At 53.1% G+C, this 25,869-nt stretch overlaps 1 protein-coding gene across 7 annotated transcripts; it reads right to left on the bottom strand.

Moving 5' to 3' along the window:
• Positions 1–308: 308 nt before the first annotated feature.
• MTHFSD (methenyltetrahydrofolate synthetase domain containing) lies at positions 309–25,549 on the bottom strand. 7 transcript variants are annotated; one of them, XM_059151685.1, is made up of 9 exons: positions 25,461–25,521; positions 23,007–23,357; positions 21,735–21,838; positions 20,765–20,878; positions 16,663–16,776; positions 13,921–14,011; positions 11,128–11,240; positions 10,736–10,861; positions 309–1,765 (listed from the first exon to the last, which is right to left on the bottom strand). In XM_059151685.1, exons 3-9 carry the CDS (start codon positions 21,795–21,797, stop codon positions 1,256–1,258), a joined length of 1,131 nt encoding a protein of 376 aa, XP_059007668.1. In that variant the 5' UTR covers positions 21,798–21,838; positions 23,007–23,357; positions 25,461–25,521; the 3' UTR covers positions 309–1,255. The 7 variants fall into 7 exon arrangements, with proteins under 7 accessions (XP_059007668.1, XP_059007667.1, XP_059007666.1 ...); XM_059151684.1 differs by lacking the exon at positions 20,765–20,878 and adding an exon at positions 20,619–20,732; XM_059151683.1 differs by lacking the exon at positions 23,007–23,357 and having other exon boundaries at positions 25,461–25,549.
• Positions 25,550–25,869: the final 320 nt, after the last annotated feature.

The raw sequence follows: 25,869 nt of genomic DNA, 5'->3' as shown, positions 1-25,869 counted from the left end.
TTTATTTGACAGAGAGATCACAAGCAGGCAGAGAGGCAGAGAGATGGGAAAGTAGGCTCCCTGCTGAGCAGAGAGCCCGATGCGGGGCTCGATCCCAGGACCCTGAGATCACGACTGGAGCGGAAGGCAGAGGCTTCACCCTCCGATGCCCCCAGGCGCCCCTTGTTTTTCAGTTATTTCTGCCGTTTGCTTTACTCACGATGCCTGGGGAAAGGAGCGGCACGTAGTGAGCCGTCTAAGGGCAGACTTTCTGACATCTGCACAGTATTTTCACGTAAAACCAATGACAAAGTGCTTCTGCAAAGGGAGACAGTACTCTGAGGTTTTATTGAAAGTATGAGCAAGGCATACCCCCTTGAGCTATGACTGTGCTTAAAACATGCTCAGTAAGACCCTCTGGTAAAAAAAATTAAAATTTTGCCACTTAAATGCTTCATTTGACTTTTGGTCCTGTATCAACTGCAAAATCACTTGTTAAGAAAGCGTCGTTCAAAAATCAAAAATTAAAAATCAAAAATCCAGTTTTGTTTTTTAGGAACAGAGACCTGGAGGGAAACCCCAAGAAACCTCAGGCCCTGGTCAAACAGGTGTGAGCGCTTCTGTCCCTGCCTGTGAGGAAGGCCGGGACAGCTCTCTCCATGACCAGGGTCTCCTACGAGATCGCGCGGAGCGGGGAGTGCACGCAGAGACAGCAGGAGGCTGGGGAGTGAGGAGGGCCTGGAGGGGAGCTGCCCGCCACCCGCACATCACACTGGCTCTCCATCGCTGACACTAGCACTGAGCTGTGACCAGCAGTTTGCACCCAGGGAACTTGGATTCTGCAGTATGAACAGAGCTCTCCCCCTGCAGTTACACCAGACCGAGGCTCCAAGGACAGCTGGGCGTGCTCAGACCTGATCCCTGCTGGCGCCTGCTCCCTGAGCTCCCCCTCCCAAAGCCAGAGCACAGGCGCTCCTAACCGTGGCCAACATCTACCCCCGCTTGCTCGTCACTCACTGCGCTCCCCGCGGCCTCTGAGCTCCCAGAGAGACCAGCGCGGCTCTAATACCCAGCAGGCAGGCTGAAGCACAGACAGAGCCGGGCCTGGACAAGTCGGCAGCGCGCGATGGCTACCTTCCTTCTCACCAGCAGGCCCCAGGCAGTAACAGAAGGCTGGCACGTCCTGGAAAGGACCGGCCACAAAATGGCTCACGCGGCAACGCTCTGAGCCCCGCTGCACAGGCTCCTTAAGTTCCACAGGGCCCAGGGCAGCACATCACAGGTCGGAGACAGCTGAGGGACGGTCAGGGCATGGTTCCTCCGCACAGCTGCCTGTCATGTCTCCGGCCCTCTGCGGCCTGGCCAGCGCCACCTTCAAGGTGGCAGCACCCAGACGCAGGCCCTGCAAGCAGGAGACAGCCTGCTGGGCTGAGATGGGGGCCTCGTAGTGGAGGAAGGCCCTGCGCTGTGGCCCCTGCCACGTGAGCCTCTGGGGAACCGTGCCCAGTTCTCGGAGGGCTCTCTTCAGCTCACTCACTCGGGTGCCCCGCGGAAGGTTCCCGATGAAAACGGTGTTAGAAGGCCCATCCTCCCCCTGCCCGGAACAGGATTCTGGCTGCTGTGGGTCCTGGTGTCTTCTGACAGTACTCAGGGGAGGTGGCTGCTGGCTGCTGGTTCCCAGAAGGTGCCGGGGCTCGTCCTGAAGGGTGACATCTCTCCCAGCCTGCCTCTCTCGGCAACGAAGGCTTCTGAGTATGGGGATTTTCCCCATCACCTCAGAGCTGATCTGAAAAAGCAAAGCAGTTCCAGCTGTTCTCCGCGTGTCTACACTCGGTCAGGAGGGAAGAGAACTCGGACCGCACAGGGGCCTCTGCCTTCCTCAGGCAAGCAGTCTGCCTGCCACACTGCACCACTGGTCCAACATGGCCCTCTGAGAAGCAAGACCCCTTGGCCTTAATCAGTCACTTTGACCCCACACCGCCCCAGCGTAAGTCAATCTGGGATCCCCAGAGCCACTCTGGACTCTCTCCTCTGGACTGTGCCTGACACGCCACGGCAGCTGGCAGAGGGAATGGTTTTCTTTATCCTCCTAGAGGCCCAGGAAGCAGGAAACCAAAGGCCTCCTATGCAGAAGGGACAGTAAGCGACGTTACTGGAAGGAGGCTCCCCGGCCACAAGGGGCAGTGCGCCTGGTTGACCTCCAGAATAACGGGGGTTTCTGCCGCCTGCCCTGTCCTCCCAACTGATGCCTTGGGTGGGAAGGGTCTTCAACGAGCCACCCAGGCCTCCTCCTTCTCCCCACCTCCACTGGAGGAGCATTTCTCAGGGACCAAGCCTCTCAAGGTGTCACTGGAAATGCAGAAACAAGGCAGATCTGAAATAGAACACCACGTTGGAAAATGCTTTCCAGCAACAGGTCATCGAGCTACCAGCTAACACTCCGAAAAACGTTACGTCTCGATGCATGGAATTCCTATACGAAGGAAATGTTGGCTTTTTGGGAACCTGCAACAAATGAGGCGGTAGAAGAACCTCAAAACATGAGGTGGTTCCTGGTCCTTGAGAACTGGGATTGACAAGTGGGGCCTGCGTGCACAGGGACTGCCCGGACCCAGCTTGCAGTGTGCAGGCTGACGGTCCCAGCCCGGTGCAGCCGCCGTACATGGCATGGCCCTGTGTGTTAGGCTGAACCAGGAGAGTGGAGCCCGGGCAGAACCGGTCTTCTGTCACTTGAGGAATCGCATGGCAGAAAAGACACAGCAACGCACCATTTTAGTCCTTCTTAGCAATCCTCATTTTTCAGAGATGCTTTCTGCCCTTCATTAGGGCACAAACTCTATGAATGGCCAATTACTAAGAGGCGGGCAATGGTCCAAACACCGGACTTCCCACAAACATGGCTACGTCAGAATACAGATCAGCACAGGAGTTAGACAGGTGAAACTTCCGTCTAAAAACAAAGAGCTTAACGAATAACAGGGTTCTTGTTCTCTGCACCATCTGTAACTGGAGTAATGGTTCTTACCCTTGCCAGAGAGTCAGAGACCTCTGCAGAAGCTCCGGCTCGTCCCCGGGAGCGAGTCCCCAGCAATTCTGGGTGCAATTTCCCGAACTCTGCTCAGAGATCCCCAAACCACAAGAGGCACACAGGCCCCAAGTGAAAGATCAGTGATTCAGAGGAAGAGCCAGAGAAACTTAAACACCTAAAAACAGTCGATTCCAGTACCTTCTCACAAATGTTAAGGCTCCTGATCCTCATTAATACAGTACCTGGTTCTCTCTCCTAGCACAAAGTGGACGACCCTCTCCACCTTATCACAGCCTTCCCCTGGCTCCGAGCCCTCTCCAAATGGACAGTGCCCCTGCTCCCAGCACGGCCATGTCAGAAGCCTCTGAAGGTGGCACTTGTCTACTGGGGTCTTCAGAGTAGCACACAGATGCCCAGATGCCAAGGACTGGTCAAAGAAAGACCTACTCCTTCTAATGTTCCCCATTATTGAGACGCAGAGAAACAAACAGAAACCATGTCTCCACCATGGAAATGTGCAGGAGATGTAACAACTCTTTGCTAAGCAAAAGGAAGTTTTCTTCCACTTGACTCTCTGCAATTCTTTTGAACTGACTCATCCAAAGATGACTAAGCTCACGGGCCAGTACCCTGAGAGGCTCTGGTCCCAAAGAATCCTAAAAATGACCTAAGTCTAGCCAAACAATCTCCAGCCCACACCCCAATTCCACCTTCTTCAAGAGTTCAGATTCCTGTGTCCTTTCAGAGTTATTTCAAAACAGATTTAAACTGGTCATAATTAGATTCTTTTTTGTTTTAAGTAAGCTCCATGCCCAACATGGAGCCCAGCTCAGGGCTCCAACTCACAACCCTGAGACTAAGACCTGAGCTGAGACCTAGAATGGAATGCTTAACTGACTAAGCCATCCGGCTGCCCCTAAAATGGTCATAATGAGATTCTTAAGGATGTCTTAAGTTACTAGGATCTAGTAATTAGAAAGGATGATCAAATTTAAAATTGCCATTACAATCAGAGGAAACATCACTACATTCTCTTACGGAAAAACGGAATGTCCCTCCACTGTGACACCAGCAGGCAAGAGCAACAAGGCCAAAACCCTGGCAGACGCCACGCCTCCTCCGGTCCCCACCCGCAGCTCTCTTGCCTGGGTGACCGCCCTAAGCACTAAAACTCCCATGTGTTTCTGCCGGGTGGAACCACGGGGCTCCCTCGGGCCAAAGCTAGTGTTCTCAGGAAACCCAGCCCAGGGGGCAAGGCTCCACACTCTCCCAGCAGACATCTACCGCGTGTCGTGGGGAGCAAAAATACGTCCTTCTCTGCACAGCACAGGCGGCTACTCTATCCCGAGCTGGCCCACGGACAAACTGTAATCAGCTGAACAACAAAACGATTTAACCATGCACAGATTATGAACTAAGTCTACAGCACCGCCACACACACACGCACACACAGACTCATCTTTAGAAATGGAAATGGCCAAATGCGTCACTTTTACGTAAAACTGCTCATCTCAAGAGCAGGATGTTTTCTGGGTAAGGAATGACAAAGCTTAATGTCAGCTCATGCTTCTGTGCCCACAAGTTCTAAATGGAAAAACCTCCCTGTCCACAAGGTGGCTTTCGCCACTTTCCCAGCTGTTTGCCATGTCTGTGCTCTCTGTGGAGTGGCTGGGGCCGACGCCGCTCCCTCCGCTGACACAGAGGCCTCTGTGCCCCAACTGAACGGGCTGGCTTCACGCTCAGGACGGCCCATGGCAGGGCCGCGCTGTTTTTCCTGGCTAGCAATTAGGAACATTTGTTACCTTCTGTAAGTGTGCCCTGTGAAATGAAAGATCCTGCCTGTTAATCAAACATAAAAGAACTACTTCTGCTTTTCTGTAACTATTCCATTCCATAGTAACAGATGAAATATGATTTTTTAATATGCTACAACCACGCTTCTCTTACACTTACAGATGTCATTTATAAATATACATTCTCTTTAAAGATTAAATGAAAAATCCTATTCCCTGGAAATACAAGCTAACTGCAGTACACAGCAGGAATCTCACTCTCAAGGCACCCGTGGCCAACCCAGGATGAGACTCCGGCCCTAATCTTGCCTCCACTACCTACCGGCTTCATAATCTTGAACCTGTTGCCTTTCCTGGCTCTCGCTTTACTTGACCAGAAGATTCAGAGACTGGGAGGGATGATATCTAGAATCCCTATCATTCTAAAATGTCAGGACATGCTTGAGCAGCTGCCGGCAAAAAACCAGGAACACCGTTAGTATTTCTAATGTGAAACAGAACTTTCACCAAAATTATTAGTTGTCTTGCGTGAGACTAGTGCTTATCATTCACTGAGTGAAAATACTCTTAGATCCAGCACTTTCAAATGACCAAGGCGAAATCATTCTCTAGAGTAAGCTTGCAGGAGAGCCACTGAACGCACCGTCATCCAGATGCCATTCAAGCCTGGGCAGCACGTGTTTGCTTTCCAGTTAGAGCATCTCTTAATGACAACAGGACTCATTTAAGACAACTTTTTGCACATAGTTGGTCAAACGTGTCACTTACTAAAAAGCCCCTAGGACATTAGTCCTTTAGAATTATGCTTTGACTGTGGTGCTGAAGGACCAGCAGGGCAATGACCACACACCACCATTGCTTCAGACCATGCGCACCATCAGGGCGATGGTTCTATTGGAAGTGGCCATGGAAGTTACTAAGAAGAACTGTTTAGGGGCGCCTGGGTGGCTCAGTGGGTTAAGCCTCTGCCTTCCGCTCGGGTCACGATCCCAGGGTCCTGGGATCGAGCCCCACATGGGGCTCTCTGCTCAGCGGGGAGCCTGCTTCCTTCTCTCTCTCTGCCTGCCTCTCTGCCTACCTGTGATCGCTGTCTGTCAAATAAACAAATAAAATCTTAAAAGAAAGAAAAAGAAAAACCCTTTACTTCCTGGTATACATGATGACTTCAAAACCTTTGTCACCACAAGACACCAGCTTCCAGCTGCAAACGCCAGCGCCTGCCTGCCTGATGCTCTCCAGAGGGCAGGGGCAGCATAACAGACAGGCCCACTGGAGCAGTAAGGTCCCCTCCTGCTGGGCCAGCTCAGGGCCAAGTGTGGGACGAGTTCATGCCCGGCAGCTCGAGGCTCAGTTCCACACCAAGTGTCACCACGGGGGAGGAGCAGCCTGCGCAGCCCACCTCACACTCAGGCATGGGCCTGGCACACGCAGCTTGGATAGTCCTGTGTCACCGCCATGCACGAGCCCATGACTTCTAAGAGCTGGTACACGTTTAACCATCTTCCATCCTGGCTTCTCATTTTTACCAGTTAGGAGTATGCAGAGAACAGAGGCTCCTTGTGGAACCCGACGCAAACACGCCTGGGTGGAAGGCTGCCCTTGGGGAATGGTTTCAAATGTCCTGCTTTCCTACTGACTAGTGTTGACTACTAAAAAGTATTCTTTTTGTGGGAAATTTAGAAAACAATGAAAAGAAATCTGAAATCCCAGCTTGCAGAGAGAACTGCTGTTAATGTTCGGATACACTTCACCTGCTTGTTCTTTTGGTGAGGGGAGGGATATAGGGACAGGGGAGAGAATCCCAGCAAGCGCCACCCCACCAGCAAGCGCCACCCCGGAACACAGCCCAGGGGACCTCCATCCCATCACTCTGCGGTCCTGACCTGAGCTGAAATCAAGAGGCGATGCTTAACTGACTGAGCCACCCAGGCACCCCTCCATCATTTCTTTATACATGTTTTAGCATAACGAATATAAAATAATATACCAAAACATGTATAAATTCATACTCTGTGGTTTTTCCACTTAGTATTTGTTATACCATCAATGCTTTCTCATGCCATTAAATACTCTCAAAAAAGGCTCTCTGCACTTAAACTACCAGGTCAGAACACTTTAAGGCATCACATTATGCTGGGTACTCATGTATCTCTTATCTAAATTTTTAAGTATTTCTCTAGGACAGCTTCCTAGAAGTTCAATTATTGGGTCAAAACCAGCATATCTTTTCAAACAGAAGTATCAGCCGCTCTAACTTGCTGGCCCAGGTGTGGGTAGGCGTCAGCTCACCTCTGGCTGTCATTTCCAGACAACAATGCTGCTATACGGGCTCGGAGAGCAAGCATCAAGGTCCGAGAATGGCCATTTCTCAGAGGTCCTTTTTCCAAGCCCTTTTCCTCAAGGCATCTGTCGTTCTCAACAAGTCAATCACCAGGGCCTGGTGACCACGTGGGAAAGTCCCTCCCCACGGCGGTGGGTGCCCCAAGTCGCTTCTCTGAGTCTGCACACAAAGGAATGAACCTGCCAGAACTCCACTTCCTGAACCCCACTTCCTCAGAGAGTAACTGAGGAAGGCAGACATCCAGGTTTTGGTCAGTGGTGCCCCACTGCTCTCCTCTGTAATCAGTGATGGTATCTCTTCCACTTACTGTGGGGAGCAAGGGGGTTGGGAAGCCATCCTTCCATCTGTGGCCTTGGTGGCAAGGAACAGTCTCAGGGGTGCCCTGGCTCTCTCGGAGCTGCGGCCACACCCCGCTGCTCGACCACATCTCCAGGGAATTCTTGAAGCAAGTCTTACACCTTCTCCCTGCCTCATTCTAGCTCAGCAGAAAGCAGTAAAAGAGGTATGGGGCTCAGCTGTCCAGAGGCTCAGCCCAGTGGGGCCACGTGAGGGGACCGCAGTGTGAGGGAAAGCCTGGGGCCCTGCCCACGCAGACGGCTCCATCCTGCCGCTGCCTTCCAGGAGCTTGTGCGGGTCCGGCAGGCAGCCAGGCTCCCAAGCAGGTGCTTCGCTGCTCCGCCGTGACTCCCGACACCTCACAGACCTGGAACTGACTGGCCACGGGGAGCTGCTGGAAGCTGGCTGCGAGGACTTGGGCCACCGTCAGTGGACTCCTGCCAGAGCTGAGGGATGCAGGCCAATGGCCTCTGAGCCACTGCAGATCACCTTCCACGTGGCTGTCGACAAGCAGGGACATCGGGTTACTGTCCCAGAGACGTAGCGACTGCCTGGGCTGGAAGTGCTGCCCAGAGGGTTAAGACCCAACCCACGGCCAGGTCTCTCACACCATGCACCAGCCTGGCAGAGATCCTGGGGAAAGCGCTTCCTGTTGCCAGGGCAGCCCTGCTGACCTGCTGGATTGGAGCGGGGAGCGGAGCTCAGGGAGCGCTAGGTTCTCAAGTGGGACAGTTATGTGGCCTTGTAGCTCAGACATGGCCACGTCCCCCAGAGCTCTACAGGTCACCCGGTGCACAGCAGACGGCTCACCCAAAGGAAAGGAGGACCCCGCATGAACAGAGCAGACACACCTTCTGGAAGGAAAGTCTTTTTCTCCCTCACTGAGAGGCAGTAAAGGGCACACGGTGACAACACAGTGCCATGGAGACACGGGCAAGGCCCCAGTAAACCACTCAGAGGGTAACCAAGGATTCTGCCCGCAGCGACAGTGTCCAGGGACATTTCTCACACTTACCTACTTGCATGTCACACCTGTGATGGCCCCAACAGCAAAAATGGCCAAGTTCAGCAGGCACTTTGCAGGTACAACCTGTGAGGTCAGCACTGACAACACCCCACCTCACAGATAATCTAACAAACGGGGGGCTTGCAGAGGGTGTTCCAAGGTCACAGATAAAGTGACTGAGACGTGTTGCTGCGGCTTCTAAGCTTCTAAGCTCACTCTAAACCACTGATCACCTGGTCCCCATCTTTAAAACCACAAGGCACAAGCAGAGAAAAGCAGGTGGTGGGCCAAGGAAGCTATCTGTTGGAAGTAGCTACAGCCGACAGCGGAATCCGTAGCAGCCTGGTCCCCACATGGGGACACCATGCACATCCCTGAGAATGTGGGACAAAGGCCAGGGAGTCAAGCGTTGCACAACCTTTGTGTAGTAGGAACGAGTTAAAAATATATCACATTCCGTTGTGTGTTTCACAGCCCTCATTTAAGGCGTCTACAGTATTTAGAAGGAACACTGATGCCATATGTTCCAACGAAATACATAAGAAGCAAATTCTGGGATTCTAATACCTACACAATGATGTCTATGGGTAGAAAACCACAGAAGAATACGTCAACCCTATCAAGACTCCATACAAAAGAATACCATAGCCCGGCACCGAACTGCCCCCGCCCCTCCCCAGATCTTCAGTGGAATCCAGGGATGGTTTTCCTAGTCTCGAGGAAAACTCGCTCTGACTGCACACACAGCAAGGCCGGAACAGAAGCCCCAGGGGCCGGAGAAAGTCACTGCTTTCCCATGATTCATGCAAAAGGAGGCCCAGGGTTGGAAGAACAAAGAACCCAGGACCCCAAGATAAGAAATGAGAAAAATTTAAAAGTTTGTAATTCTTGCCTAGGCCTCACTAGCAATGAGGTGTTCCAGGAAAAGGATGAGACGGTTGGCATGGCAACAAACAGCGCCGGCCCCGAGAGGCTGCACACAGGGTGACTAGCCGTGTCACTGGTCCCTCCGGTTCATGTGGTTTCCTCTCACACACGAGTCTCCTCACCTGACATGACCTATAAGATCATCTGTTGCTGTTTTTTGTTAAAATTAGCGGGATGTAACCATGGCTATTCCCCAAAGCAGCACATCTTTCTCTCTCTTCCTGGAGAGACCACACGACGTCTTCCTAAGGTGAGCTGCAGTCGGCCCTCGTGTAAGAAGTGCTAGCCCCCGAGGGACCTGCAGCCTCACTGCGACTAGCCCCTTGTGTGGCTTCCCCAAACCTGTCCTCTCAGCTGTGAGCAAATGTCACTTCGCTCCTCTGATCGGTGGAGCAGCCTCCACCTGGAAGCTGTGGACCCAAATTCCAAGGTGAACCCAACTTCTAAAAGACACCAAGGGGCATGTGAATATTCACACAGGGTGCCACTGCCTTCCCCCGGACACTCGCCTGCACTCAGAGAGACCCGTCCCTTCGCTTCTAGGCCACGCACGCTCCTCCTCTGCTTTTGTCAGGACTAACCTAGAAGGGGCACAGGCCCCAGGCAGCCCAAAACCACCTGCCTGTGGCATCTGTGGGAAAGGCCCCCTGTGCCGTGGTGTTTCACTTTGTTGCCCATCTCAGAGGTGGATGTGACTGGTTTTCCATGGCCAAGGGAAGGCTCTTTTCCAGCTCTGATGATTGGGGTTGAAGGAACGGAAGACACGAGCAACAGCTTCAATCCAGATGAAGCACGACTCTCCGTTTCCCACAGGTGGGCCTCTGCGACAGGACTCCCTCTGTAGACTACTGTCACGCATGCTTGTGACTGTTCCGCAGATGAAGTCGCAAAGGCATCGGGTTACGGAGGCTGTGGGTACTGCCCGGCGACCCAGGTCACGGCAAGACAAGCTGGACTTAGAATGGGAAAGCTGATTAGACAGCAGGTTGCCGTGGCCAGGATGGCGGGACACAGCTCTCAGAGGTGAAACCCGCTGGCCAGCAGTGTGTCATGGCACTGGTCCTGAGTGGACTGTTCCTTCTGCCATTGAGAACTGCTGTCTTGCCGCAGGAGACCTGGAACCTGGCTGCTTATCAGAATCCCACAGGTTTGCAAAGGAGATTCTTGGGCCCATGTCTGGAGACTATGATGCAGGAGCTGAGTTTTCAAAAGCTTACGGGTGATTCTAATGCACAGACATGCTGGGCCTAGGGACAGCTGCCAAAGAATACCACACAAGAGGAGACGCCTCCGAGCTATAGGCCACTGCTGGCCCCAGGACCCACCTTGGACCATATGATTCCCGTCGGCTTCGGGCGCTCACACCCCGTGGCAATGACTCTCGTCGGAGTGAGAATGTAGTCCACTGTTAGGTCGTGGTCCTCGAGCAGCGCTTCAGGTACGTCGACGACCTGGTCAGACAAAAGTGGGTGAGGGAGCTAACGGGGAATATGGATCCTGTGCTCACTGCGCCGCACGGCAGAAGCGCAGGGCTCAGCAGCCTCACGGGGTAAGGCTTCACTGCCAGACAGCGCCAGCTCTGCCAATACCACCAGTCCCAGCAGACGTGGAATGAAGGCAGACACCAGTCTGTCCCTGTGTGTCTGTCTCCTCCCCTCCCCGCCCGCTCTCTCGGGGGTATGGCAGTAGCTCCGCTTCGCCTGTCCATGGGCAGCACCTGGCAGTCATGGACGATGGTGACCACAGGCGTCCCCTGGCTGACCGCTCCCATCGACACCATCATGGCATATTCCAGATCAGCGTAACCTTCTCCCTTCCCGATTCTCCAGCCTAAGAGACACACAGAGCATCGGTATTTCAGGAGGAAATGTTTCATCAGGTTGTAGTGGAAACAGAAACTTGGACTCAATGTCCCTGGCACCTCCATAGAAACTTCCATAGAAAGCCCACAGGGAGCCCTCAACAGCGGGGCCTGGGGGCACACCGACGCCGCACACATACAGGGGTCAGCACACGGTGATGCCAAGCTTGAGCCTTTCAGTTGTGTTACAAAAGGCAACGGAACCTGCGTTAATGTGAGCAGAACTCACATTTAAAAGCAATGAATAGTAGCTTGGTTTTTTAAAAAGATTTTATTTATTTATTTGACAGAGAGAGAGAGAGAGAAGTGAGAGGGACACAAGCAGGGGGAGTGACAGAGGGGAAGCAGGCTCCCGCCGAGCAGGAAGCCTGACACAGGGCTCGATGCCAGGACTCCGGGATCATGCTGTGAGCTGAAGGCAGACGCTTAATGCCTGGGCCACCCAGGCGCCCCGCAAGAGTAGTTTTTAAAAAGATTAAGGAACAAATTCCCACTAAAACCAAAACCTTTTAAATCAATTTATCCTGGAGAGGAAATAAAAACTAAAATCAGGGATACGTATTTCAAGAGGACATCACCTTGTCTTTTGAAAAGTCCAGCAGTCCCTGGAAGAGGGCCAGGTCGGCAGAGCTAGTCCCATACTGAGGACTCCTGAGGGGCCTGCAGAAGCTGAGCTGAAGGTGCATGAGAAGCTACAGAGCAGGTAAGAAAGCAGCAAGACGGGAACATGGCAGTAGCTCTGGCTCCCACAAGAGCCGATGTACCCCACATCAGGAAGCCCACGACACTGCCGAAATTCTAACTTCCGCTTAACATCCGCATCAGCATCCCCACCAAGGGCATCGCTGCCCGAGCCTCTTTCGGACATTCTCCTCTGTCGTCCTACTTCTGCGACTACCAACCTACAACCATGCGAGCCGATAACCGTGAGAAAGACAGCGCGGAAACGACCAAGGACAGAACAGTGCGCAGAGGCAGGCAGTAAGCGGCAAAAGTGAGTAATGACCACCTTCCCTCGCCATTAAAGGCCACTCAGACGGCCTATGATCCACCACTGCTCACTACTGGGTCGGTCAACATGGAAGTCTGATGATTCTAGCTACGCAGAGGGCGTAGGGAGAGGTGAGGTACGGTGCTGGGGATGGGAGGCAGGCCACCTCACCGCGGGTTGTTCAGTAACTGCCACCAAGATTTCAAGTCCGCGCTTTGGTTCGACAGTTCTCTGCTCGAGTTATGCCATGCATGGCTCTCGAAGGCACACAGAAAGTCTACCACAAGACTACACCTCACTTTAGTGGGATCTGCAAGGGGAAAGCCAAAACCAAACCTTGGTGACATCTTAAGTGCCCAATGGATGGGCGTCTTCTAGAAGGGCACAGAGTGCTGTACGTGCTGTTGCCTCTCCTGGAAAAACAGAACCAGGACAAACATGACCCACACACAGAATGCAGGACATGTGTGTCGACACAAGCAAACGCCGACACTGGGCATTTGGGAAGAGGGTGACTCTTCTGACCCCATCTCCCCAGCGTCAGTGCTGACTTCGGTGTGTAGCACCAGCACACCACACCAGGGTCCAGCTGCTGCGTCTGCTCTTCCGGGCACTGTGGGCTCAAGACAGACACCACCTTGGCCTGACACCTGGCCCACAGTAGGCACCCAGGAAACATGTGCTCCTGGGAACCCATTCCTGATGACACAGCTGAAGTGTTGTAACTGGGAGCACGGGGAGAGCAAGCACACTGCGCTACAGCGTCTCACGTTCTACTGCGAGAGCCGGCAAACACTGTATGTTCCAGGTGAAGGCATCAAAGGTCAACATTTAAAAATATGATGCTCGGGGTTTGGAACGAATGACTTAAGAGCATCTCTCGCAAACTGTTGGAAACGTCTCTTTAAGGAAGATCTGGGCTTTAGCTGGTTAATTTCCAAGGGGCAGTTTTAAGGACGGGCGTCTTGGAAGAGTCTGTCCCTCCTGGAGGGAAGGAGCAAAGGGAGCGCCTTCCCAGCAGGGGGCACAACCACATTGTGCGAACCCGGTCTGTGACCAGCTGACCCGTCCTGGAAGCCACTGAGCCCGGGGCAGCATAAGCAGCAGCAGCATAACCAGACCGTCTCCTGAGAGCACTGAGCCGGGACTGGGGTAGAGCAGCGGAGGAGCCAGAGGTCCCAGGGGAACCACAGGGGCCCAAGTCCCCCAGGCGGCTTGGCAGAGGGCAGATGGCAGACAGCAGCATGGGACACCCTCCCGCTTCACCTGCCTGAGCGGCGCAGCCTCCCAAGGCAGGCTCAGGACACCCTGTTTGTCCAGAGGCTAACAGAAGCAATGTCTTTCCATTATCTACTGACGGACTATAAGTAAACTCAGCTCCGGTTCCAGGCAGCTCAAGATTAGAGGAAGTCTCTCTCACCACCCAAAGAGAGAGGGGCTGACTTTATGTTTCCTGCTAAGAAACATGGTGATCCCGTGAAGGTACTGAGTGTGAGGAACCGAGTTAATTTTTCAAGATGAATGAGAGATACAGTGGCTTCAGAGGACAGACGTGTGTCCAGAAAACTGAAATTACTTACCATCGGTGTTTAAAAGATGAACACACGGCAGAGTGTGAAGCTGAGGTCACCTCAAGGAGTTTCTGATTTTAATCTTACCTTTTTCAGAAACAGCAACGGACCCCACCACAACCAAGTCCACAAGGACCCTGGAATCCAAGCCCACGGGAGTGCTGTAGCTCCTCACGCCCTGTGGACACAGATGGGGGCCTGAATGCTTCCTGGGCAGCGAGCAGCTGTCCCACCTCGCGGTTCACGGGTGAGGCGCACTCAGGGTCTGGGTCAACCTCCTGCGAGAAGCAAACTCGCCCGACAGCGAGCATGCAGCATGGAAGTGGTATTTAGGAAGACCTTGGTTCAGAAACCATCGTAGGATAATTTCCCCAAATTTCTTCCGCAGGAGAGATCCCACTTGGAACTGAGAGCACAAATGAGTAAGATGTTAAGTTTACAATACTGAGCAAATCATTTCTTCCCACGCGGCAGAAGAGCACAGCGGTTAGACCAGAGGCATAGGAGTCACGGAGAACCGGGTCCAGGTCCCCCTTAGCCCTGTGACCTCGAGAGGAGGAAGGTGACCTTCCGTTTCTTCACCTCTAAGGCAGAGCTGTCACCTGCTGCTGCCCCGTCAGACTGGCACTGGGAGGCAAGGAGATCACGGAGGTAGTGCGTTTTAGCACAGAAGATGTGGGCAGTTAATGTGTGGGACAGATTACATATAAAATACTGGGGCTATTACCTTCAAATGTAGCATCTTCACTTCCGAAATATGACTGTTTCAGCCAAAATGTACCAAAAGTACACACGTTTACACTAACGAATGGAGGCTTGTATTTACAGAGTAGGGAGGCTGATACGGTCACGAGTCTCAGATAACAAGAACTACAGGTCAATCGAAGAGCCAAATCAGGCCCCTGTACAGACCTCTGCCCAGCACGGGAGGGTCACCGCATAGAGTATAATGCCTCGTCTACAAGTACATGACAAGGCACTTATGGGACCAGTACACAGAGCTGGTCTGGGGCCTCTCAGGAGCCACCAGTCACCAGCCCACTGTGCCCCACGGTGGGAAGGCCCGCCCACATCCTCAGCCCTGTTTTAAAGGGCGTGGTGCCTGGCAGCCTTGGTGAGCAGAAACCCGTGTCAAAACTGTCCATCAGACTTCCTCCTCCCTCCAAGTCAGCTTCACCTGCTCTGCCGGCCAGACAGCGCGTGAGCAACCTGGTTCCCCAAAGTCCGGTTCGATTCAACAAAAACTCAGCTGACAAACATTTCTGTGTGCCCGTGGAGGCGGCTGCTGGAAGACTCTTGGGTTAGAGAATAAACACAAAACACCAAGATCACAAAGGCAGCTGAGACGTGCCGGAGGCAAAGGCTGTAAAGGGACAAATTCAGAGATTTCTCTGCCAAAAAGTAAGGCCGCGTCTGAGTCTCCTAGAGTTGACCCACACGCGGACAGGGTTTCTGCCACTAAGCTCTGGCAGAGTGAATAATGATATAGTGATTGCACCAGGACCCACACCTGCACACAGACGTGATCCTAAGAGCCTCTCCCCGTGCCATCAAGAAAACGGAAATCTCCTGTTCAGGTTCCTGTATCTTACGTGCCGATGGAGCCCGAACTCTGCTGCGGAACCTTTAGTGAAGTTCAGGCAGGAGAGCTGGCCTGGCTCTCCCGGAGGCCTGGCCACACTTGCGGGGGTCCGTTTAAGGGACCAGCTGGCGCCGGCGCACTGCAGGGAACTGCTGCCAACACACACCACGGTGTCCGCCTTTCAGAGAGGATGCTGTAAGGCGACACAGATGAGTGCGGCCGACACAGGCCCCTGTGACGGGCCCTCAGACACGTCTGACCTGGACCTCAACCACCCCAGGGCGGGGCGCGCTGGTACTTCCGAAACCTACGACTCGTGAGCCGCTCCCGCACTCCCTGCCGGCTCCGGGAAATGTCAGCTCCCGTGTGCGGCCCGGGTGGCCGACTGCACGCGATCACACAGTTTCTGAACACCGACCAGAACCGTGACTGTCTTATTTTTCTAATTTTCAATTCGCACTTTTTTCTACATATATTTTACTGTTTTACTTTATCACACACACTTTTGAAAGCTGTAGCAATCTGTATTTTTGGAAAAAGGTTATCAATAAATAACAATATAAACATACAATTTTTAAATATCAGACCTAAGTGGAAAATCTTTTTTAAAAAGGAGTATCTCGATGTCCTATTTTTAATTCCTAATAGATCAGAAATCAAATGACCTGCGGTCTATTCTAGGAGTGTGAAAAAAGTCACCAAATTCTATTTCTTTATTTGCAAGATACAGGACAAATCCCCCCACGGGGCACCCTAATGTAGCATCTACAAACTTTTATCACATTGTGAACACTCAAGAAGACCACAGAACTGAATTACTAAAGCCATTACTCAGAACCGGCGAGGTGATTTCCAGTCCCAGTATTCTGGAAATTCCTGAGTCCCCAACTGCTCTGGTGGCACTTAAGAAAATGCTATGAATTACCAGACCATGGCACAGGTTAACCCCAGAAGGCGCCAGAGCACCACAGAACTTTTCATTTTTAATGGGAAATTTAATTTAATAGGGCACAATCTGCTAACTTGGGACAAAAGAGAAAGTGGGTGACTCAGACGGAAGACACGCCCTCACGGTTTTCTCCTTGGCTCCTTCACTGACAGGCCTGCTGAACACTTTCCCATCTCCACTCCTCTGGCTTTGTGAAAAACGAATTTCGATTTTGTGGTGGATTTCACCTATTCTAACTCACCAGAAGTCTCGGCTGACAACCATGCTCTCCTGTGGTGAGGCGGCCTCCTGCACTTACCTGAGAGGTGGCACATTTTCTCAAGATGTCTTTCGTTGCCCCGGGAGGTGGTGTGATCTTATTAAATAACCCCGTTCTCAGTCGTGGTGTTGGGACCAACAATGTTTTTTTGCTCTTTTAAAAAAAGATAATCAATAAATTACAAAATTAGACATAGAAAATTTTATTGCATATGATAGCATTTCAGGAGCAAAAACAAATTACTATTATTGGCATCTTTTTTTTTTTTTTAAGAATTTATTTATTTATTTGACAGACAGAGATTACAAGTAGGCACAGAGGCAGGCAGAGAGAGAGAGGAGGAAGCAGGCTCCCCGCTGAGCAGAGAGCCCGATGTGGGACTCGATCCCAGGACCCTGGGATCATGACCTGAGCCGAAGGCAGTGGCTTAACCCACTGAGCCACCCAGGCGCCCTATTATTGGCATCTTTTGGTGTGTGCCAAGGAAATGATTCCTTTGCAAACCCAACTAAATAGTGCACGGCGGTCCATCTTACTCAGGGCCACTACCCTACCCACTTAGGATGAAGAGGCAGTGAGTCGTCAAACTCCCGAATTCTACTTTACTTGCACTCAAAAACACTACAGGCCAAAATGACAAGTAAATCCAAATGAAGGCCTGTTCTCATTAGGACTCCGCCAGGACTTTCCTGTGTCCTCCCCTCCCAGCATCACACACTACAGTTACAATGTTTTGTTTTTTAAGACTTTCTCTATTTACTCAGAGAGAACAGGAACAGGGGGAGGGGCACAGGAGGAGGGAGGAGGAGACTTCCCACAGAGCAAGGAACCGGCTGTGGGACTCGATCCCAGGACCCCAGGATCACGACCTGAGCTGAAGGCAGATGCTCAACCCACTGAGCCCCCCAGGCGCCCCCATTTGAAACCTGCATTACGTCTCAAGCCTTCACGACCAGTTTGCTGTTCAAAAAGTTCCAGCGTCAGAGATTAGTACTCATGAGAGTATAGATATTTTGTATTAACCTGAGTCCACAGTCCCCTTTCTTCTATTTAGTCCCCAAACACCTTGTTCTGAGTTCCAGAGTGAGGACTTGCAAAGTGCAGGTCTCTGGCCAGCAACTGCAGCCCCTGGGCACCTGTGAGAAATGACCAGAAGCTTGGGGGCAGGCACAGCAATCTGCATTCACAAGCCTGCCAGGTGATTCTGATGCCCAGGAAAGTTCCAGAGCCACTGCCACAGGCATCTCTGCAGATTATGCCAGGGCAGGCCATGAGGTAATTGTAAAATTTATAAAATCTAATCTGTAAAAAGAGTATATTTTAGTTTTGTGCAAAAGATGACAGCCTGAGACCAATCTAGGACCTGTAAAATCAAAGGCTGGCTTACTTAAAGCCATGAGAGAAGAAATATTTCAACACAGGTCATGACCACATGCTCTTTTCCTGAGGAGTGTGAAAGAGGTTTGGATTCATTCACAGTCTGAAGATTCTGGTGTACTGCACATTATCCTGGTCACTCCCTCTTTTCTGGAAGCTGCTTATACTTTAGAATCACCTGGGGAGTGGGAGTGCACACCCACCCAGAGCATCTGATTCAGGACCTGACCATCAGCAACAGATAATTTTCTAAGTTCCCTGGGTGGTACCAATGTGCAACCAGGGATGGCAAATGTTGACCTTCAGTGGTTCTTAAGGCACCATTAGGGTGTTTATTAAAAAAAAACTTCAGAGAGTGGCTCAGTTGATTAAGCGTCTGCCTCTGGCTCAGGTCATGATCCTGGGATCTGAGGAACAAGCCCCACATCAGGTTTCCTGTTCAGCAGGGAGTCTGCTTCTCCCTCTCCCTTTGCCTTGTGCACACACGCACTCTCGCTCTCAAAGAAAGGGGGGAGCGGCGCCTGGGTGGCTAGGCCGTTAAGTGTCTACCTTCAGCTCAGGTCATGATCTCAGGGTGCTGGGACTGAGCCCCGCATCAGGCTCCCTGCTCAGTGGGAAACCTGCTTCTCCCTCTCATACTCCCCTTGCTTTTGTTCCCTCTCTCACTGTGTCTCTGTCAAATAAATAAATAAAAATTAAATTAAAAAAATTTAAATTTAAATTTAAAAAAAATCTTAAAAAAAGAAAACAATAAAGTCTTAAAAAAAAAAAACAAAACAACTCTAGAAACCTACTGAAGGTCTGGGGTTGAGCCTGAGAAACTGTATATCCCCAAGCACAGGCCACTGTGTCCCCAGGCATGGACTGTGGCCATGTGCATCAGGATCCCTGCCTATACTCAGGTGTAGTCTAGGGCACAGAGACCACATACGTCTTCTTGTCTTTTTCACCACTATATGCCTGTGCCCACCAGAGAGCCTGTACTACCACAGATTCTCAAAGCTTGGCTTTCCTGCCCCTGAATAAAAGAGACAGTGAAGGCCCCGCTAGTCCATCTTGCTACCCGGCCGTGCTCCTGCTACAGGCTGTCTTGACTAATCTCCAACACACCCAAGGCTTTGATCCGTGCTCTGATGGGCTGACAGGTAAGAACCTCATACACGCAGAGAGCCGGCTCTGGAGTCCGTGTGGATTGGAATCCCGGCTTCACCATTACTGAACAGGGGACTTGGCCAGGTCACTTGACTTCTCTGGGTCTAGCTTATTCCACGTCATCTGGGAACAGAGATCACTCCTACAGGGTTGTTGGCTGAATTAAATGAGATAACGGAGTGCACTGTTTCCACAGGGCTTTGTCTTCGCACAAGGCGACCACTCACTTCGGGCTCTTCTCCGCTGCCATTATCTCCTCTAGTTCATTCAGGTGAACCACTGACTGGGAAAATACAGCTGGCAAGAGGGAAGGCTTCCAGTAGGGCCTGAATGGGAGGCTCCTCTGGGGCTGGACTGCAATCAGCTAACAGAATGATCCCCGACACACAAGCCTTGAAAGAAGGAGAGGAGGACCCCTACACGCACACCCGCCCCGTTCCCTGTAAAATCGCTTCCTGGCATTCCCTTCTCCACACAGGCTGCAAGGTGCGCTGTGCGACCGAGGCCTCGCGGGAACGGTGGGAGAGTGGACTGGCCACACAGGCGTGGCCACTAAGGAGAAATTCCAAAGATCTGGATGCCCACCACCGACAGCAAGGCGTCTCAGCAGAGCAGCAGCAGCTGTCGGCGTCACTCAGTGCAGACAACGGATGCTGCTGCTCGTAGTTTCTATTTAACTTACGGGTTTATCGTGGTTTTACAGCTGCATCAGAGCTACAAACATGTAAACTTATACCAAGTTTTCTGATTATACTTATTAAATTTAGTGAATTTAGGGGCACCTGGTTAGCCCAGTGGGTTAAGCCTCTGCCTTCGGTTCAGGTCATGATCTCAGGGTCCTGGGATCGAGTCCCGCATCGGGCTCTCTGCTCAGTGCAGAGCCTGCTCCCCCCCCCCCCGCCCGCCTCTCTGCCTACTTGCGATCTCTGTCAAATAAATAAATAAATAATCTTTAAAAATTTTTTAAAAATTAAAGTTAAAAAAAAAATTTACTGAATTTAAAGCAACCCTGGGGGAGGTTTTTTTCCCCCCTCGAGCAGGGGCCTATGTATGTAAGTTAGGAAACACTGTTCTCATCAATAGATTTTTGGGGATTCCATCATATTTCTTACTCATGGATTATCACATCTCAAAGAATTATAATATTAAAGCAGCAAAAGGAAATAAACACAACCTTTCCCTGAGGAAAGCACATCAGACTAAATGCGAAGGAAGCACATCAGACTAAAGACTGCCTCAAGGTCATCATTGTGAACGTCCTTTATCTCTGAATTTAGGAACATTCATGACTTCTGACAAATCAGAGAGTTCTGGATTGTTCCTAGAAAAAACCACTCCAGGGGTCTGTTCTGTCTGGAAGAGAGTCGGAAGCACAAGCCTAAGTATGTAAGCCGCACACATGTGCCAGCCACCGGGAGGATGTGTTTTATCAGTGGCCAGGACAGCGGCTCAGGGAGCGGGATTACCTGCAGCGCCAGCAGCCGAACGCCTTCCAGTGGCTTATCGGGGTCCACTTTAACTTCCTGTGCTCTGGCAAAAACCTCTAGTTCTCTGATGTTTTGGCAAGCCAGGTAAGAGCCCTAGTTAGGCAAAGAGACAGAGTTGCACTTACGTCGAGGACGAAGAAGCGAGCATTGGTCTGGGGAGCATCAGGATTGACTTTAATAGTTCTGGCCACTTTGAACGCCTGCAAGCGTGGGAAATGCTCGGCAGCACGGGAGGCCCCCTGTTTTCAAACGCGATCGCACGTTACTGACAAGACAGCACGATCCTGGGCCACGACACGCAGGAGCAGATTGGTCTAGCATCTCACCCAGGCAGGTGGGGTGCACGAAGTCTGAGACAAGATCTCAGCGTCGCCCGAAGAAGTGTGGGAAAGCAGGGTAGAAAGTGGCTGAGAAAGCTAGCTCCAATTTATTTTTAACCACACTAAAGCATATATTCCAAAAAAGTGTAGAAAGTATATAGTCTGATGAATTTTCACAAAATGAACACACATGTGTAGTAACTGCCTAAACCCTGAGTGCATGACCAGTAGCCCGGAACTCCCTTTCTAGACAATTTTTACTGATTCTGTGCACCTTTCTCTTTTCCCTATACTTCATGTACACTTCCCTCCCGGGGATAACAAGCACCAAAGCAAAACAAAGAAGCAATAAAAACACCCAAAAAGAACAGTTTTTCAAAGGTACAGGATGGCCTCAGGGTGGGAGCTTGTTCCCAAGAAGCCAGGCATGGGAGACCAAGTCCAGCCAGAATGGGGGATGATGGCGAGTAAATGAGCCACACATCCTTTGGGCCTGATAGAGTCATCAGTGTATTTTCAAAAATCCCGTGGCTTTCCTGTGAAAAACACGCATGCTGAAATTATGAGCGGTGTATGTTTGCACATTTAAGCAAACTTATTTCCTGTGAACAGTGTCATAAACAGACACCTGTGACTATCTTCTTTCTGAACAGTGGGGAAACTGAGGCCCCACGGTGGGAAGGCCCGCCATGAGCCCGGACAGTAACTGCGCTACGAACTCTCTCATTTAGGAACAGTGTGTTTTCCCTCTGAGTGCTGAGGAATGCTTCAGTACCTTGAAGTTGGGAATCCTGTGATGAACAGGCCGGGGAAAATCAGCTAAATTTTGTGATTCCATGTAGTCCCAAATCTGCTGACGAATGTCCTGTTTGGAAACACCTACAGCAACAAAGAGTGGAACTAGCTAATGTGGCAGAAAGGAGTCCGGCCGCATGCCCGGGCCGGGGGCTGTTGGGTGCCTGCCCCAGCGGTGCCCTCAGTGTTCCGTCACGCCACACCAATCCAGGGCTTCTCAGCTCTGCGGCAAAAAATCAGGGTTAGTGATAAACTCACAACATGAAGTCCAAAACCAGAGCAAATTCAATATAATCCAGGTGTTGACCCTAGCTCTAGCTCTACTGGCCTGCAGCAGCAGAACAAAATGCGAAGCGAGCCACGTACCCCGGTTTTCCTCAGTTCTTGCCCAGAAACGCGCATTCTGTTCAGTCAAGGCACTGCAATCCTCGCTCTAAGCAGCTGGTTTTTTTAAAGATTTTATTTATTTATTTGACAAGAGAGATCACAAGTAGGCAGAGAGGCAGGCCGAGAGAGAGGAAGGGAAGCAGGCTTTCTGCTGAGCAGAGAGCCTGATGTGGGGCTTGATCCCAGGACCCTGGGATCATGACCTGAGCTGGAGACAGAAGCTTTAACCCACTGAGCCCAGGTGCCCCTCTAATCAGTTTTGATGCAGGTATGATTTGTGTGTGCAGACTGTGAACCCAGAAAACCTGCCTTAAGCCTACATGCTTTGCAAACCACCTACTATTTTGGGTTATTGATTACAACCTCCCTCATTAGTACAGCAAGTTCTTCCTCTACACCCAACTTCGGAAGCACGCTTTGTGTCGACAAGCACTCTTTTGTTATTGGATTCCAACAGTTTTAATGAAATTTACATTAGCCGTGTGTTCCTCTTAAGAGTGGAGAACCATAAAAAGCAGCTTCCAGTTAGATAAAAAACAAAGCCAGCACCTTCACAAAGACATATTTAAAAAAATACTGACTGAATTTTCATTTCTATTGATCCTAAAGGATATCCTCCAAAGGACAACTGAACTGAAGTCTGCTTCATATCACTTTACCTACTTGAGCTGTCTTCATACAGACCTGTCGCGCGGCCGGCAATGAGAAGCGTGAGGCAAGGAACTCCCCGTGAAGTCATCTCACTCACTGGTGAACTCTCAACACCAACCTTCCCTAACTGCTGGCGACGAGGAATGCGACCCACCCAGTGCCATCTGCAAGTCCCCGGAGGGACACGCATGCACGGGGCTCAGGGAATGCGCACCTCCGAAGCGGGCAGTGAAAGCCGACCTCTTCTTTCCAGGGAACTTAGGTGCTCACTGCAGTTAGATGTGAGGTTCTACGTGCCCTGTGTGTGGCTGGGGCACCTCTCACCGTCTGAGCAGGGGGGAGGGGCAGGTCTGACCTCACAGGTCCTCAGTCTCCCTTAAAAGAGGGCTGGATATTGAAAAGTGACCCACGGGAGCAGCCCAGGTCCGGAGACAGCTGGGAACCACCGGGATGGGTGGTGCGGTGGGGCGGGCAGCTGGCTTCTCAACCAGACATTTCTCAACTGTATGGCCTCGAATCATGTCAGTCAGTTCCATTCTGAAAGCTCCTTTTTCATGAGCGGACTCTGAAAACAAGCAGAGGACACTACTGACAAGCCTCTCTCCTTGCTGCCGGCACCCCCCAGGGCAATCGGTCAGCGCGCGCCTTTCTCCTCACGAATTCTTCTCCAGGTCCCTCGGGCGCACAGAGACCCTGGCTGTCAAGCCCTCTCCCTAGTGAGGTGCGCTGCGCGGCACACACTGCCCTGCACGCTGCTGTTCCCGCCAGTCGCCTTGCAGATCCGCCCGCGGCTGTGCCCTTCCTGAGGCTGCCCGGTACTCCGTCACAAGGACAGGCCAAAATTCACTCAGGAAGCCCCTTCTGAAGGCAGTAGCTGGCTTCCGGTCTTGTTACTAACATGCGCTTTGCCACCCGCCTGTTTACCTCCCTGTTACCCTCCATGTGCAGTTCTGGGGCACACCGGCCAACAGCTGAAGGCTTCCGCTGCCTACGCCCTGGGGCTGGGCCTACATCTCCTCTGCTCGGGGTGCAGCCCTGCCCCAGAGCCCCTGGAGCCCACCACTAACACTTGTGGAGCTCCCTGCCCCTGGCAGTGCTACGCCACCTCCCAAGTGAAAACCGCGGTTTGGGGGTGCTTCGGGAACGCGCGACTGTAAGGCGCAGCCGGAGCAGGCTGACAGCAGTGTCCACTTGGCTGTGCGTTCCCCCGGGACCCCAGCACGGAACGCATCTGCTGCCAAACCTGCTCGGCTCTTTGTCCCTTTGACAAACTCACTCTTCAGGGCTCCGTTTCAGCACCACCTCCAGGAAGTCCTCCCCTCCCCTCCCGGTCCACTGCCTGGGGATCCCTCCGTCACAGGGTCACAGGGAGCTCTGGCCTACCACACCCGGCTGCCCACTTCAGCCTCACCGCCGTGCCTCCTCGCTGTGGATTCAAAATGTGGCTCGAGCGCTGCTGTCCCCGCTTCCACACACCTGCCCTCCTCTTTCTGCCTGTCCGGCCTTGGTGCGTCCTCTCCCTCCGGTCTCCCGACACACCCCACCCCGGAGGGGCTGAGTGCCCCGACACAGGCAGCTGTGCCCCCTTTAGCAACCAGAGCACCCTTCTTTTTAAACACAATTACGCTGGCCCAACTACGGGGTTATTTACCACTTTCACTAACACCCGTGGGCGCCACAACGTTCCCAACACCGTGCAGGACGCTGTGTGGGGCACGAGTAGTGCAAGGGGTTGGGACCCTCGCTCTGCAGAACCCACCAATCGCGAGCATCTGCGCGACTCCCCTTTAGAAAGCGATGCCGACCGGGGGCGCACCGGGGGGCGGGTGGTAATAGGGCAGGTCCCGGCCCTTGGAAAAGTTACAGAACACGGGAAATCCGCGAGATAATAAAAGGCGACACAGACTCGGGTGCGGTGCCCCGGCCCTGTCGGTCGATGCCTGTTCACCTCCCCCAACGCGGAGCTGCGTCCGGCCACCCAGGTCTCCCTCCCCCGCCCACCTCGGCTGCGCTCGGCCGGCACCGGCGGGTCTGTCCGTCCGCACGCAGCACGGCCGCCAGCCGGGGAGGCCAGACGCGCGCGCCCGTGTCGCCGGACCGGCTCCGCCGGACTCTGCCCGGCCCCGGCTCCGTAGCGGGCTCCGTCTCTGCCAAGCAAGCCCGCGCCCACCTCCGAGGCTCCTCTCCGAGCCTGGCGGCACCGACGCTCCCGGCACGCGGGCAGGGCCGGGCACAGCGCTTCAGGGGACAGTGACTGAGCGGCCACCAGCCGCGAGCCCCGGTCTCCCCGCGGCCCCGTGCGGACGCCAGTGCGGGACTCGCAGGTGGCGGGCGTGACCGGCCGCGACCGGCACGCGGCCCACGCGCTCGGCAAGCAGCCCTCCCTCTTCCGCCCGTGTCCCCGCTCTGCCGGCACCAGGGTCCGAGACCGCCGGCCGCCGGACCCCCGAGCCCCGCTCTGATCGCTCCGCGTCCCCCGCCCGCCTGTCCGGTGTTCCCGCTCCGCCTCGGCCCGTCCGCGGCGGCCCCTCAGGTGGGTCCCTGGTGGCCCCTCACGCGGTGACCCCTCACCCGGCGGCCCCTCGGTGGGTCCCTGGCGGCCCTCCCGCACCCGTCCCCCGCCTGTCCCTCAGGGGGGTCCCCGCCCGCCTCTCCCGCGGCCCCTTACCGGGCTTCAGCGCCATGACGACGCAGTCAGTGAGCGACGACTCCACTAACCAAATCCGGCGCGGAGTGACGTCACCCGCTGGCGCGCTCGCCCCCGCGCCTGCGCGCTGATAGTCGGGGGGGGGGGGCGGTGGCTTCGCCTTGGAAGCCTGGAGAGTACAGCCCGGGGAGCGCATGCGCATGCGTCTCCGCCGGCCGGGGGGGCGGGACCGACCGGGGGGGGGGCGGGGGGGGAAGACCGACGTGGTTCCTGGGCGGTCATTTGTTTTGGGAGCAGCTGAGGGTTGAGCGCCTGTTCCCAGGGGCGTTTGTCAGGCGCTGGGGCTGCCGAGCTGAAGAAGCCCCTGGATTCTCTGAGCCCACAGCCAATTCCAACATACTCCAGCTCCTCTTCTGTCTCCCCAGAGGCC

This window comes from Mustela lutreola, chromosome 16 (genome assembly GCF_030435805.1).
Source record: "Mustela lutreola isolate mMusLut2 chromosome 16, mMusLut2.pri, whole genome shotgun sequence".
NCBI classification, from domain to species: domain Eukaryota; kingdom Metazoa; phylum Chordata; class Mammalia; order Carnivora; family Mustelidae; genus Mustela; species Mustela lutreola.
This window is presented reverse-complemented; position numbering and strand designations above follow the sequence as displayed.

Excerpts from the sequence above, each read along its gene's own strand:
- MTHFSD (XM_059151679.1), bottom strand. The coding sequence starts at position 22,880 with ATGACTTCACGGGGAGTTCCTTGCCTCACGCTTCTCATTGCCGGCCGC. Across the intron at positions 20,879-21,734 it reads ACAGGATTCCCAACTTCAAG|GGGGCCTCCCGTGCTGCCGA; the intron begins GTACTGAAGCAT and ends GTTTGAAAACAG. Across the intron at positions 16,777-20,764 it reads CTCGCTTCTTCGTCCTCGAC|AGCAAAAAAACATTGTTGGT; the intron begins GTAAGTGCAACT and ends TTTTTTTAAAAG.